The following is a 16555-nucleotide window of genomic DNA, read 5'->3' as shown; positions in this document are numbered from 1 at the left end:
CCTGCCATATGGAAGACTTAGTTCTCTCCCTCACTGACTCTCCATTTTCTGTTTCATTTCATTCGAGCACACAACTTGTTCCCCATTGCCTCTTCCTCTCAGTTCTTCTCTCTCTTACCTACTTTCCCCCAACTTTTAAAGAGTGCAGCTGCACTCATTAAGTTTGGAAAGCACCTGAGATGCAGACTGTGGGAAAGAAGAAAAGCAAAATAAGTATAATCTTGTGGATTGTTCTCTACAGTAGGAGCAGTGCTGATGAAATTTTAAAATCTTGGAATTACCAGGATTTTCTTTCCCCACTACACATTCACCTTCAAAAGGTCCAACGTAAATCTGCATGCACCTGCGGTGTATATAATCTGCAAAGAGTATTTAGGAACATAGACTCTCAGACAAGTGCCAGTATCTGTTCACAGTAGCTGCAAGCATACAAAGCTGCTACAATTTCTTCTGCAAAGCATTCAAGGTAAATGCTCATGTGCCTCTGGGTCTGATTTATAAAAGCAGATTTATATAACGATCTCTGAAGTGCCTTCTGCATAGCCAAATCAAAACAATGCGCATTTAAAATCATTTTGATTTTACTCTTTCCATGAGTTGATAAAGTAATGCTAATTACACGTTTCTTGATATATTAATTTAAGCTGCATGGCTATTCAATAAAATGGGGAGCCATCAACAAATCTGGCAGGGGCATTTAATAAGTAATGTGGTGATGACATTTACATTTTACAACACATAAACTGTATGTATGCACATGTCTAAATATAGATGTCATACTTTTATGAACCCAGATTTGAACTCAGTTCTCATATCCATAAAGTACTTTGAAGATCATGATAATTACTGCAAATAAGTTATTAAGGAAAAATTAGAGTAACAGAAAACACAATTGGCATTTGTTTGCTCAAGCTCCATTAGTCACTACCATAAACACTATCATTTGCCAATCTGATCTGAGGTTAATGTAGCAGAACACTAATTTTTAAGCTAAATAAACTAGGCCAGCTGAGAGCATTGGTTTTCTAACACATTTTCTTAATCCATTTATCACAGTAATGATTAGTTCATGTTGCTCCATCTTGGACTTGGAACTCTTTTAGTAGAGAACAACTTGCAAACAAGGGCAAAACAAGGTAGACCTCTTTGTAATTGTATTAGGTCAGCAACAAGCCTAATGTGCTTGTTTAAGCTATTTAACAGCCAACTGCACATAAAACATCTCTAGAATCTGGTATTTTTCTATTTCAGAGTCCCAGACCACTGCAGATGTGTCAGTCCATTCATCCCCAGAAAGTCACAAACAATTTGATTAGACTTCGACTATTAGAAGTTATTATTGAAACAAATCACACAAAATTACTTAAATCAAGGTGGTGATATAACTTACAGTATGCTGAAGTTGATGGGATCTCTGAGAAGATAATTATTGTTTCTCTCAGGTTACCAAAGCCATAGACTAAATATCAGAACTGAGCCAGTACAGTAAACATGGTCACCTGGTATCAGCACCGTGCCATCCAAGATTAAACCTTGAACCTGCCATACTGTTTGTGAAAATATAGAAAAACTCTTGTTTCTTCAGTGTGCCTGTCAGGAAAACTCAAGCATTATGTAGTGTATAGTAACACTGGCTCTAGCAACTTCTTCCATGTGATTTAGGTAAGCCACAGAGACAAGGCTGTATGTATAAGAACATAAACACAGTACATCTCCCATTCTGGGTCAGTCCAGCCAGGCCAAATTGCCCAGTACTCTGTACAAGGGTAATGGAAGATGATGCTTAAGAAAAACATGTAAGGTTGGCCACCTTCTGAGGTCTGTTCCCCTCGTACTTCCCCTGGGTCTGCAACTGTTGCTTGCAAATGTTAGCATCTGTTTACGGGCAAGTTGCCCGTGAATGCTGCTCTCTACAGACCCACTGTCCATGCTCCAGCACAGTACACAGAGGCTGTGGAATATCCCCCCACGGAGATTGTCAAGACTCAGCAAGACAAAGAGTTGGCTGTTCTGATCTAGTGTTGGCTGAAGTCCCACCTCAAACAGGACACCAGAATATATAACCTTCAGAGGTCTCTTCCAGTCAATAAGTCTGTCACATAAAGTGCTATACAATATTAAAACAAATCAATCAAATTCACATTATACGGATTTTGTAAAAGTTCCCCAAAGAAAATGCAGGTGAGTCAAATTTAACAAGCAGATAAATGCAAACCTGAGTCTGTGCTTCCATGCACTGACTGTGTTTCGGGTGATCATAGAAAAACATTCAACTATGGCTGATTTACCAATCTTATATTTTTAATCTTGTTAGATTAAGAACTCATTTTGGTGGTGTGGTAGGTTTCTACTTTCATCAGTATCAGTTCAAGACAGTCCCGAAATGGTGAAGCAACTTACGAAGTATCTTCTAGGGTGCCTAAAATGGTTTTGTAAGAATTGTGTAGGTGCTGAAATCACAGAAGAATATCCAGAAAACTGAAATATTCACAGAAGGATAAACAGAAACTACCCTAATTAATCCCTCACATTCAGCAGGCCTCCTCCCTCTCCGAACTGGAATCCTTTCTAACCAGGAGCATACTAAACAATCTCTGCCGAAACTCTGATCCAACCCATTGTCAGAGGCAATTATGTTCTTCCTACAACATTCTTCACAAAATTGCTTTTATGCATTCTTCAGTATTTGTTCTTAAGGAAAAAAAGGCAGAAGAATGAATTCTCTTAAATGGTGCAAGATAAATAAAGCAGGTTAATTCTTCAGGGTAGTTTGACATCAGCATTAAAATACGATATTTTAATGCTCCCTGTGGGCATTTGTAATCTTAGTAGGCAACTGCAATTAACCAAAAGAAAAAAATCGCAGATAAACAAGAAGACCTTGACTATTTATTAAGTATATTTGATTTTTTTCTGTGAAAGAAAACTCACCAATGGTGTAGTATCTCTTCAACTCACTCCTCCGTGGATTGCGCCTTTGGGTGTTTGTGGTGTTATTCTGCTCTTCCTCAGAAGCAGCTGTCTTAGTGGCAAGCAAAGATTTACTCTGCTGGGGTGTTTGAGCTTCAGGCGCCACTGGGTTGCATCCTGGCCCACCAATATCCACCGACTGGGACTTTTTCTTTAATCTAAAGGCAATTTAAGGCAGAAAGATATTACTCTCCATCATTCTATACCTAGATTATGTGTAGAGTAACAGTGATATATTCATTGTACAACAATTTGTGCATGTCACAGCAGAACACAGAATAGCAGTGATAAATTAGGCCTTGTATTAATTTCCCCTTTCAGCTCCTCCTAAATCAGTCACAGCACTTGCATTTCACATGTAGCTACAAATGGTAAAATGCCCTCAGGTCAGCTTGCTGAGCTGCTTGAACAATCAATCCCTACTTTATTTCAGAGAGATGAGCTGCCAACAATTAACCTATCATTAAGTTGCCTGGCTCAAGTTTCCACAGACAAGGGGAGTACAGAGAAATTAAATCATTTGCACAGTGTTGCTGAAAGGTCCAAGAGAAAAGCACTGACTTACGATCTTCTGAATTCAGACAGAGCTCTACAGCTACATTTCTCATTCTGAAATAACTTCAGCGTGCTGCTTTTCACTGAAACTCAGGGGTCCTACTAACCCCAGGTACCATTTTATTCACTGGAACAGCAACTTACAGAGGAAGATAAATTCTCTGTCCTACAGAAGAAATCAGTATTACTCATTAATGGCATCCAGGTAGAGTACAACTTATTAACTACTATCCTCTGAGCCCAAATGTCCAATCAGTTTTTTTACCCATCTAGTTGTCCACGCATCTAAACATAACATCGTAACTTGTGTACAAGTATATTGTGACAGTGTCAAACGGCTTGCTAAAATCAAGGCAAATGACACTATTGTTCTCCACCCTTCCCCAAATCTAGTCATTTTATCAGAGTTGTGCAGGACAGAGACTTAGAAAAACTCTCAAATCCTACTTCAGAGTGGTGCTGAGTACACTCCCAACGCTAAATCATTGTAGTTCTAGCATCTGCTCTATCTTAAGCAACATAAAATAGAGGTTATTATACTACTAGATTTAATGAATAGAGACAAATGCTCTGTTATGATGAAGCTCACTATGTATACATAGGATTTTGTAAACATGTATCTTAAAGTAGGTATCTATAAATGTATAGACTTGACTACATGATTTGTTCCTGGAAATAAAAGAGGCTTATGGCATTGCAGTGAGATACTGATTTGAGATGAAGGGATCATAATAACTCTGGAATTTTGAAACAAGTGAAGTAAAATTATAAAGTTCTGTAATGCCAAAGTGCTTTTGTTGACAGGAAAGGCAGAAAGATACAGGGTCTGAATTAATCCAGACCCCATAACGGGGTCAGCTGAGTATGACACTGGTTCAAATAAGGACAGACCTTTACAGGAATCACTTGACAAAACCAAGCAACCTACTAAAATTCATCTTCCTTCAGCCCACCTGAACTGTATATTGATACAGTCATGGCTGGCATATAGTCTGAAAAAACACTGCAGCTTTTGAAGTGCATCTTCGCTAGACCACCACATCTTGCAAAGAAAGCCTGAGTCCTGTGTGTGTTTTGAAGCCTGACCCTTTCTCCAGCATCCTGCTTTATTACTAGTTTTGTGTGCAGTTTGGTTTTGATTATTTATATTAAAACAGCATAGCTGACCTGAAATGATTTGTTCTTTGACAGAAAAGAATCAAAATGTGGAATGCATCAGGATCACATTCCTCATTCTTGATTTGTTTCAGGCTATCTGCTTGTAGAAAAATAAATAAAAGATATAAGAAATATTGTGGCAAATCCTTTTAATCTTTTGTTCTATGTGTTCTGTAGCAGCCTTTAACTAAGTTTTCAACAACAGTCACTGCAGGTATTTCAATATTGCTTGGTGTGACCCCATATGACACTGCTGCAGACAGCATGCCAGCAAGCGTTTCAAGGCTGTGCTCTCACTCAGATATTAAAACAGACAGCACCTTCCCAGCAAAAGCGTTAACTTCAGAAGAGAGGCTAACACAGAGTGACCGTGAAGGCCCAACTGCTGACAATTAACTGAGAGAACCCATCTGGGTTGAAGTTCAAGCAGGGCCAGAGGAGAGGCTATGCAGTTGCTGCTGGCTGGATCTGGAAATGCAGTCTTTGGACGGCATTGGAACATGCTGAGCCACACCTTGGTTTTAGATAACCCTGTTTAAGTACACTATTGCTAAAAACCCATTAAACCCCCATTTGCTCCATGTATATCTCACTGTACTTTCCTAGAACAGATGTCACTCATGCCAGTAACATCAGCTGAGACGTGCATAGTCACTCCTCAGTGCCTCTTGCCTGCCAGAGACACAAAGCCCAGATCTGCTTCTCAGCATCCTGACAGTTAATCAATCACAGAGGATTTGCTCATTTAGCCAGTCCAAGAGGAATGTGCCTCTCCAAGCAGTGGGATATGACATACCAGTAGGTAGATACATTGACTAGCTTTTGAACTTGCACTTTATTTCTCTTTCCATCCTCTGCACACAACTGCAAAGTTTCCTACTGCATCTTAGAAACAGCCTAACAGATGGCTTCAGCCTCTACCTCCTCCTGATCAGCTGGCATCCTGCACTCTACAGCAGCACTTCCTGGGAACAGGTCACTTTGAACTGATTCTTACCATTTCCCCCAAAAAGAAAATGTGACTGTGTGGTTGAGTGTTTGGGCATCAGCCATCAAGCGCCCTGAGCAGTCCATGCACGTGGGAAGTCCTGAAGTCCTGAGGCTAGTTAATTCCTTGGGAGTCTTGCTGTGGATTCTATAAGCATCAGAATTTCATCCCTGGCATTCCCTATTACAAACCTATTCTGTTCCAAATACAACCCATGCACTTTTTCATCTTACAATTGCAAACTGAATTTTTGTAAAGCAGCAGGGAAAAGAAAAAAAAAAAAAGGCATTATTCTCTAAACACATCTTGAAAGCACCTAAACCAATCATGGCTGGCAGTCCAGTCTGAAAGAAAAGGGGGAAAAAAGGCGTTTCAACCATTTATGGTAGAAACAAGCAAGCACACAAAGCATCCCAGGGGCTGGAATCTGTACAATTTGGTCTTTGTGAATTTCTAAGTAAAAATCCCTTATTGCAACAAATATCTGGAAGAAAGCCTAGGCCATTCTTATCTACTGAATACAAAAACCCTCCCTGTAGCCCTTGTGACTATCACGTAGATTTTACTACACAGTTAATGGGAGAAGCAAAATCATTCATTTGGAGAGTGACGCCTATTCTTCAGAGATGCATTTAGTATTTTTGAATGCCCAGAAGAGCTGGTTATGAATTTGATTTCTTTGTAGCAAGAAATGTGATTTAAACTGATGTTGACGGCCAGGATTTATCTGATTCTCGGGAAAAAGTAAACTTCTGTTTTCAGCACAACACTGCAAAGGTCTGACAACTTAAACACAGGAGAAACAGACAAGCCACAATAGACTAGCTACTCTATTCCCCTCTGGACACACTGTCACCCCATCCTCAGCCTCTACACACATCTGCATTTGCACATGGTCAGCATTTCTTGGCCACTGTAGCAATTTGAGGGATCAGGTAAAAGGCTTGTGCACTGTAGGCAGGTTCCATTTCCTGCCTGAGGCTCCTTCTGCTGGTTTGCAGCATGAGGCAATGCCATGGAGGGCTGCTGGAACATCTTTTGTTTAATGCTCTTGAATACCAGCTGCAGCTCTGGCCATCCCCCCAAAAAAGAAGAGAGCAGGATTAGACTGGAACAGACAAAACCACCAGTCATATGTTGAGCTGGTTCCTCATGGGGCGAGATGAAACAGACTGCAGGAAGGAGCTGCTGGCAGGGGACCAGCACAGGGACCTCTACAGCCACAGGCATGGAGAAAGGGAGTAGTAAAGAGTTATGCACTGCAAGAGATTTAAGAAGCACCAAATGAAGGCAAGCAGCAAGTTTGAAATAAACACAACTTAGTACTTTGAACAGTATGTAACAGGGATGATTGTGCAGGCTAGGAGCATCGCTTGGTACAAAGAAGAATGACACAAGGCAGAAAACATCCATTAAGGGCTATGACACATGCAGGTGCTCCAGCAAGCAAATTCCTTGAGCCAAGGACTGCTGGAAGGCAGAGGGGTTTCACACAGAAAGAGACACCTAGAGCATGCTCTATCTCCTCCGCTACTACCTACAGAAGTACTACGCACAACCAAGTGCAACATACTTGCAGTTCAAATGAATTGGTCATTACGAACTACAGAAGGAAACGAAAGCAACCACCACAAAGCAGCTAGAAAATAGAACACCACTAAAATCGATGTCTGTCAGTAAACAAGAAAAACCCACAGAAAAGCCCTTCAGAATGTTCCTTCACGTTTTGATCATGCAGCAGTTTTCTGATAATGCAAGCAGCTTACGAGATCACTCAATGGCAGAAAACAAGAACAAGATGACCTTCACTTGGGCGGCATTATGAAAGGATTAGGAATGAACTGACACCTACACAGCCCAAATGCAATCCAAAGCAGCAGCTATGTATCAACAATGCAACATCCAGACCAGCCTCAGGAAAGAATACAGGGCAGGCGCAAGAGCTATGTGTAAAAACACGGTGACACTTCAACATCGTATGCTCCTCCATGCCCTCAGCATATGTGTTTGAGCATGTAGAACAAGCATACAAAACACTCTTTTTGCTCCTTTACACACACTACAAAAAATTACCATGCAAATTAAAGACATAACGGTTGTTAATTGTCAGAGCATCAGAAACCAAACCAAAACCACATTCTCTACTTTCCAGTCACCCCTATGGAAGTGGTCCCAGCACATTGAGGAAAACTGCCACCATTCCTCATTCCGTAAGAAAACCCAAAACCAAACCAGAATTTTCCACCAGGCCTCAAGGGAAAAGAATAAGAGTATCTAATTGAAAAATTGGTTTTGTGATGTGTGGAACAGACAACCCGCACCTTTCAACAAGACCTATAGCCAATGCTGGTGCCTCATGTGTTTTAAGGGCACATCACAGAATAAAGACTTACAAAAATGAACACAAACCTTGTGATTATTCCTGGGAGCATGACAGCACTGCTACAGGTAAACCCTTGGAGGACCATTTACAGAAGACATATAGATTGGTTGCTGCCAGGTTACATCCATGAGTTCCAAGTGGGAGAATCCAGAATCCACTTGTGGTTCAAGTGTGACAAGGCATTCTCACTGCCTGGGAGAGAAGGGTTAGTGAGTCCACGGGCAAAGGAGTCAAAGCACTCTAAATACCACAGATGGACCTGGAGATGTGCATGTGCAGGAGGATGAGGCATGGCAGCAGTGGAGAGGGAGGTGATGATGGTGATGGTGATGGAGAGGAAGATGGAGTGGTCACACTAAATACATAATGTAACTCAGATAGTCACAGCATATACAATTCATTCTATTTTTCCTGCCTAAGCTTTCGTAAGTATTAAGAGCTCAAGATCATATGGCTTCGCCATGGCTGTATAATATTTTACAGCTGCTTTACTTGGTGGAAGTAATGTGCTCTACAAGTAGGGTGTGTATTTTGTCAGGGACGAGAATCTCTTGATCTTTTCCTTCAGGATTTTGAGAGAGTGGGTTGTAGTGCTGTACTATTTGCTGACAGTTATCTTGATTCTGGACATGTTTTAGAAGAGATGTGTAAAGTAAATTACTATTTTGAATCATGCTATTTTGTTAATAGCTGCTATACTGTTATTTAAATAACTCCCACTAGTTCCATTTTCACAAAAGCTCTTCCAGTGCTTTACGCAAATCTACTTTAGTATAATTTGCATAGGTCTTGAAATTTCCAGCTCTGTCATACTCGGCACAGCAAAATTTCACATAATGGTTTTAAAGTGACAATAATTTCTCTGTTGTTCTTGTTTGTCTCATTAATACTGTAGCATTGTATGTAATGCAATTTGATTTATAAGGATGGGTTCAAAGTGTCCAAACTATTTTAAGGTTGTATCACTATGGAAAGTCTTCACCTGTTTAGAAGGAGCTATTTCTGAAATCTCTTTACTATAAGCTATGCAACCAACACACAAATCCTATTCCCTTGAAAATTCCTGTGAGATTTTCACACATCCGTATCATACAGGACCACCTCCTATATTACCCAGTTCAGAGTCTTCAAGGGCAGCTTAGCCGGTGGTCTGGGAGCTGCATGGCGTAACCCAAGACACAGGGAATACCTCACCTACAGTGAAGCCATATAAACTTGTAGCATATTTCCATATAATTAACTTTGTCATAATATCAATTATTTTCTGTGCTAACTGCAAGTAATTTATACATCAACAAAGCTGTTTTATCCATAGCCTTTAATTTAGGCAATTACATTTACATTTCTGATTCCAACCCTAGGCTTGACTGTTTTCTGAGTTGTTTACAAGTCAGCTGCAATATCCCTGGGCATTTAATGTTCCTGAGATTGCTACAGCATATTCAGTCATAACATGCATACATTTATGTAGCAAAATTTCAAAGCAAAAGGGCCTTTTAATTTCTCGAAGAGATGGCAGAGGAGGTTGGAAGTTACAATGTTCTTACAGTAGCACAGATTTGTGTGTTCTAGTTCTACCATCTCAACAAAAAAAGCATCAGCACAGCAGGCAGCTGCAGCTCAGGTTTGAGGAAGCTGCTGTGGATATGCTTGTCCTAAGATACAGAAATGCAAATCTGCACATTCTTCTGCCTTGCCCAATAGCTCATACAACTTGAAATGTACACAGTGAAACAACTTAAAAGACTTCTTTCAAAATACAAACCAGATTTATACATAATTATTATCTTTATTCCATGGAGGTGCATGGGTAAGATGTTCTGATCTCATCACTGAAAACTCAGTGAGGTGTAAAGGCATTTTGCTAACAGGGAAAAGATACTAAATAAAACAGTGAGTGAGATCCAGCCAGGAGCATCTCAGCCCAGGCAGATATAACAGCCCATTAGCTGCAGTGCCTCCAGGCAAGTGGGGACCTTCTGGTCTGGCCTGGGAACAGAGGCGCAGCAAGCAAGAGAGCCTCTGGCTTTAGCCTGAGCATTAGAATATGCTCTTTGACTTGCCATCAGGCTGTGGGGCTGAGAAGGGGTGTCAATCCAAGCAGCACAAGACACAAATCTCACAGACAATCATCCAAACTCTCCTCATGCTCCTTCCCATGTGGAGCCTCCTCACTTCTGAGAGCCACAAGACTCCTCCTCACACTGAGGTTTTGAAATGCCCTTTGGTGAAGGCTATCTACTTCCCACCAGGCATGGGGGCTAAGGGGCTGCACTCTGAAAGCCATTATTGCTGTTTCACTTTTCTAAGAACCAGGCAAAGCACATTACAGAGATGTTAGCACTAAAAGAATAACTAATACCTAGAAGTCTGTGGGAGCACGCACTTGCCTTCCCTGAATACAGGCTGATGACAAGACTGGACAAAGGCTAGCAACTTAAACTGTAAGCCAAAAAGTACTTATCTTAGGCAACTGAGTTACCCAATTTGTACAAATACCATGTCTTCATACCTTTGCAATATAGGTTAGCAATGAAATAAAGATTGCATACATTTGCAACGTGTGCATAATATATTCTTCTTTAAGTCCTCAAAGGACAAAAAGTAACTGTCATAAAATGAAGCTATTAGCACCAACTCACAAAAGGCAGATTTTTGTTACAGTGAAGAGAGAGATGGAAGCTGTTCCTTGAGGAGACTAAAACACCTAGCATTTCTCCTTGCAAAGAACATAAATTGGTTCCCAGAATGCTCTGCAGGATATAATAAAGTCAGATAAATCTCTGTGGAAGCACTTAACTTACCAAAGGCAAGTTAGAAACTAGGAAAAATGAGAAATCCTTTATCATCATAGCCAAAGCAAAATTGAGGTGTTGGTTTCAACTCATGCATAACTCCAGTATTTTTAATAGACTATAAAATGAGCTTTAGGTTGGCTTTCTGACTGTTATTTGATATATCCACCAGATCCTGTGCTGAAAACATGTTCATTCAAACTATTTTTTCTTGAGAGTTTCACCAGGCACTAGCCATGAAGGTTTGGAAAAGCGCTTGCCCTGTTATTTTGCATTTCTGATTCATAAGTCAGGTTGCCCAAGCTCATATCAGATGGGAGAGAAACATCTTCAAAGATCCAGGAATATTTTGTACTTAAACAAGATAAAATTACCCTCCTACCCTCCTGCCAGGACACCCTCCTGCTCTAGTCGTTCAGCTCCAACCAACACCAACCAGCTTTCTGTTTTCACCCAGGGTCAGTAACCTGGCAGAACAATTAACAGCATGTCCTCCAGAGCTCCAACAAGAGCCCAGAGGTCTGACTGGGGAAGCCAGCCCATAGCCAATTCACTCAGACACTGCAGCCACGCAGTTGACAGAGATCCAGAGCCAATTAGAAAATGGGAAGTCAGTTAATTACACCTATTGAGGAAACACTATCTTTAGCATTCATGTTTTTGTGTCTTGTCATCCCAAAAGTAAGCAGTGCCACTGGATAAGCTGGTTAATAACAGGTTGTACTAAGAGAATCTATATAGAAAGGAAAAAACATACATCTGAACTGTTGGAAACAGTGCCTACTTATTTAAAAGAAAATGGAAAATCCACACAACTACTTTGTTTCTCAGTTCTGTGGTAGTAGAAGGATCATTTTTATCAACTTTTTACTTTGTGCCCACAAGAGTGTAAAGGTTGTAAAGACACCTCTTCATGTCTTCACCCTCCAAGCACAGCCCACAAGCACTGGCGATACACCACCTTGATTGCGTCAGAAGAAGCTCTGTTGGACAGGGAAGCAGGAGACACAGGATCTGCAGGAGCCACAGGAGCGAGAACCAGGGCATGAGCATCCCAAAGAGAGAAAAAAGTAGCTCAGGCAAGCAGAGTTAATGTTCAACCTGAACCCAAGCAAATGTATTCTTGGGACAACAAACTATATTTAAAAAAAGGAAAAAGAAACCCCTTCAAGAACATGGAAGGTTTTTATGTTATAAGAACGTTTGAGATTTCAACAGTAATTTCAACATCCCCTAACTGTAGGGACAGAAAACAAATGTGAGGTGATCACAGTGAGAATTCCAACTCAGTGAATTCTAGGTCTCTAGAGCTGTACACAGGAGGCACTGCTAGCATCCCTCCTACACTAAGCAAGTGTTTTACTTGGATATTGGCTGTCAATGGACAATGCCTAGAAACTACATCAGGACCATTAAGGCTCTTTTCATTCAACCCAAACCATTCTATGATGATTCGATCTTAACTTTGAGAGTTGTGAGGCACTGGAACAGGCTGCCCAAGGAAGCTGTGGCTGCCCCATCCCTGGCAGTATTCAAGGCCAGGTTGGATGGGCCTTTGAGCAACCTGCTCTAGTGGAAGGTGTCCCTGTCCATGGCAGGGGGTTGGAACTAGATGAACTTTAAGGTCCCTTCCAACTCAAACCAATCTATGATGATTCTCTGACTATTCACTCCCATCAGTGCAGTTTTCTCCTTGTCTTAGCTTTCGTTTTAAACTAAGCATTATGACAGCCGATTTCTCTTTTCAAGTTTCCTTACAAAAGAATTTCCCACTTATCTTTTAAGATGACTTAGCCCTGGGTCCTTTCAGGTCCTCCCTGTAATCCTGGTTTCCGCTCCCATTATCAAGCCACTCTGCTTTGATGACACAACAATCAAAGCATATTGCTGGCTGCTTGAAGCCACTGGAGATTTAGATAGCAGATTACCTCTATTTTAAAATACCTGTCTTTAATAAAAGTGTTTCCATTCATTTTGATTTCTCCCATTTGCTAAACATAAGGCACTTCTGGTCTACACAGAATGTTGCCACCACCAGATCTCCTGCTGGACAGGGCAGCAAGTGCCCTGAAGGCCTTGTCTGTGTGCAGTGGCAGGATGGCAGAGACATCCGTGCGGCCTGAGCTTCATGCAGACAAGCGGGGCATTCTATTTACAACCATGACAGGCAAAATAAATATATAGTCCAGTACTTACATAGTTCAGATCAATACAGAGATGTAGAACTCTAAATTTTAAAGTGTATGTTTAAAAATACTTACATGGTTTTAATATTTAAATAGCAAAAAAGGTTTTTCATTCTTTCTTGGCATGAAAATATATACTGTTTCTACATGACATAGCAGAACTTAAACATTAGGAAAGAAAACTGATTGAGAAAGCAAGGGACTCTCTTATTTTATATCCATAGCAACGACATCAGTAAATATTGAAAAATGTTTTTAAAATACAGCAACATTCATTTTGATAGGTTCAGACTGAAGGCTTAATTTTCAAGTTGTGCATTTAATAAACTCACCTTGACATCAAGTACTGCAGTTATCAAGTTTGTCAGTATGTTCTCAGAAGCTGAACTTTCTTCTGACAAATGTTACCTGTCAATTCAATTAAAATAGAGAGCAGCATGTGCATTTCTGAGTCTCTTCCAGCTCTGACAGGGACCCTGATTTAGCAGCATCCTTAGGACTCTGCCTGACTCTGAGACCATCAGCAAGGTGGCTCAGCTGTCTCCATACAAGGAAGGAGGTGACCATTAATGAACAGCATAGCTTACCAACAGGTACCACCCATGTGCAATGTGTATCTCTAGCTGTCAACTGAAATGTCAATAGTAAAAAGATCAGATTTGCAGGGGTTAAGGTACCTGGACTCTTTTCAGCATCCTAGTATGGCAGAGCCATAGTTCTTGACCCAGCTGTGGAGACAGGTCACAGCTTGCCAAGGACCAGTCGGATCAGTAGGCACATGCACATGTTGACATTCAGGAGGAGCCAGCATCCTTCTGCAGTTACCCAACAAGCTGCTACACCACAGAAACACTTAAATATTAAAACTCCTCCTTTCTGGTGCAGAGCATCTAGAAGGTTGTAAGAAGTTGCATTAATAAGCAAAGCAGTTGACACCTGAGAGGCAAGTTAAGTGCCCAGGATGGTACAAGCCTGTTCAGATCCTCACCTTAAGGCTCAGCTTCTGGTAAGCCAAACGTACCTGCGCAACACCAAAGCAAAATGATCCCTCACAGCCTTTTCCTCACTTTCTTTCAGGATGCATCTTGCATCTGTGCTCCTGTGCTTGAACGCAGTCTCTTAGGTCAGTGACAGGCTGAGAGAGTTGGGCTTGTTCAGCCTGGAGACAAGAAAGGTCAGGGAAGACCTTAGAGCAACTTCTACTACCTAAAGGGGGCCTACAAGAAATCTGGAAAGCGACTTTTTACAAGAGCACATAGGGACAGGACAAGGGGGAATGGCTTTAAACTGACTGATGGGAGATTTAGATTAGATGTCAGGAAGAAGTTCTTCCCTGTGAGGGTGCTGAGGCACTGGCACAGGGTGCCCAGAGAAGCTGTGGCTGCCCCATCCCTGGCAGTGTTCAAGGCCAGCCTGGACGGGGCTTTGAGCAACCCAGTCTAGAGGAAGGTGTCCCTGCCCGTGACAGGGTGTTGGAACTGGGTCCCTTCCTTAAAGGGTACACTTAAACACAAACCTTTTTGTGATTCTATAAGGTATCAAGCAGGGCAGTCCTCACAAATGCTGCAGGGACATTGCAACAGTATCAAAGAGATCACTACCTTTTATCTGCAGACTGGGTACCTTAATGTTTCAGCTGTGGGTAGGGGGGACACTGGGGGAGAGAAAGGAAAACAGGAAGGCAGGGGAAGATTAGCAGCATTCCCAGGCAGCACCTATGCTTCTGGGGTGGCAGAGATGTCTGCCTCTGCTGCTCGGGCTGCTTACTTCTCTTTACATCTGCAGGTGAGACTTCCAGGCAACACATGCTGAGATTTAAGAAGACAACCTGAAACATAATTCAGTTTCATGCTGAAGTAAAGACAGGTCATCACCTCACAGCAGAAAAGATGACCTTTCCCTTGAACCACCATTAGATTCATGGCTGCAGCAAGCAACAATCTTTTTCCTATTTTCCTTTTTACTCACAATGACACAAAACAGAGTTGGACAAACATAGAAACAGGAGACTGTAGAACACTGCTGCCCCACACGGCTCTATATTATTATTTTTAAATCAATAAGCCCAGTGAGCAGAATTGCTATAAGCAATACAGGTACACCCACTACCAGAACCTAGCAATCTATAGGCGTCTCAGAAAATGACATTATTTAAGGAAGAATCCAGTAAAAAAGCACTACTCTGCGGTTTTCTAAAGCACAGTGAGGCTTTTCTTCCTGCTTAGTGCAGAACAAAACGTACCTCAAGTCTGGTCTGGCATTGCCAGGTTAAGATTCCCATGATTTGACATAAGCCTCAGCAGGACAGGTGAACAGAGAAGGTACAGGAGGAGGTGAGCTGGTGTCTGACAGTACAAAAAAAGGGAGATTAAAGCACAGTTGGAAGTGATCAAAACCAGAGCCCAGAAGACAAATGAGGCCACAGCATGTTAAATGAGGCAAGTGAGTTTGGAAACGTTCATGTATTTAGCTTCCTAACTAGAGCTCAGCTCCAAGGCAGAACTGTTAAACAACCACCTGATCAGAATTTGTAAGAAAACAGCATACAAGCTTAAACATGGCAGCTGCATTTAGATGCATGCAATAAAACTGTCAAGATTTTACAAGTCTTACCATATAAATCAGAGGCTTTTCTCCTAAATGCAAAATAAGAATCAGTATTTTTTCTTTTCAGGAACCATTGGCAAGATTTCAAGATGCATTTAACTAATACCACAATGTGTGGTTTTTTCCTTAGCTAATCTTCTATGAAAAGTAACTATTAGGAAATCAAAATATTATGGCTAAGTCTTGTTAATGGTTCTCCTGCACAGAAAGGTAAAACCTCTCACACATGAAATGTGAGGAAGAATTTAGGAAAATAAATCAACAGAAAAAGATTAAGAGACTAGATCCTATTCCCTCCATGCACTTCAGCAGCCTCTGCATATATCTATACTTAGTTCAGATCCCAGTAAATGTGGGGCTAATTTCTTCCCATATTAGCAGCCTGCAAAAAACACTTATTAAAACCTGTGTAAGTCTTTACAGCAGACTCAAAATGATAGAAAAGGGAAAAGGCCTGCTGCTCACCCAAACTGGACACAGACACTGCCTGGTGCCTGCACTCACTGAGCACAGACAGGAAAGGGCCAAAAGGCACCCTCTGCTCCTGCCTGTAGCTGTGGTGTACAAATGACTCTGCCCCAGCTCTGGGTGCCAGGCAGGGTCCTCTCCTTGAAAGCCTGGCAGCATAAATACCCATGCCTAGCTCCTTCAGTACAGAGCGTGAAAGCTCCAGTGTTCCATGCAGTCAAGATTGCCACTTTCAGAATGGTTTAAGCTCAAAAAATAAACATTCCAATAAAGTCAAAACCCAGAAGAAGTCAAGCTTTGGACTGGGAAACTCTCACGCTTTCCAAATTTTGTCTAAAATAATACTTTCCTCTAGAAAAATCCATGCTTTCAGTAAGTGAAATCCAAATTGAAATTAGTTTGGCTCTAGTATTAATGCTGGGTTTGTATTTTTATAGAAATATTG

General features: G+C 41.3%; 1 protein-coding gene across 5 annotated transcripts in view; it reads right to left on the bottom strand.

The window, feature by feature from the left end:
* OXR1 (oxidation resistance 1) overlaps nucleotides 1-16555 on the bottom strand; it is a 263521-nt gene that overhangs the window by 120502 nt on the left and 126464 nt on the right. For 3 of the 5 annotated variants that reach the window (XM_065668798.1, XM_065668794.1, XM_065668799.1), the window contains one exon: nucleotides 2932-3128. In XM_065668798.1, coding sequence (XP_065524870.1) covers nucleotides 2932-3128 — 197 coding nt within the window. Of the gene's footprint in view, nucleotides 1-2931; nucleotides 3129-8080; nucleotides 8247-16555 lie in introns of those variants that run through there. The other 2 variants (XM_065668793.1, XM_065668802.1) reach the window with 1 other exon arrangement.

This window comes from Lathamus discolor, chromosome 2 (assembly GCF_037157495.1).
Source record: "Lathamus discolor isolate bLatDis1 chromosome 2, bLatDis1.hap1, whole genome shotgun sequence".
Taxonomy (NCBI): domain Eukaryota; kingdom Metazoa; phylum Chordata; class Aves; order Psittaciformes; family Psittacidae; genus Lathamus; species Lathamus discolor.
The sequence above is the reverse complement of the archived record's forward strand: the minus strand, read 5'-3'. Positions and strand labels throughout refer to the sequence as shown.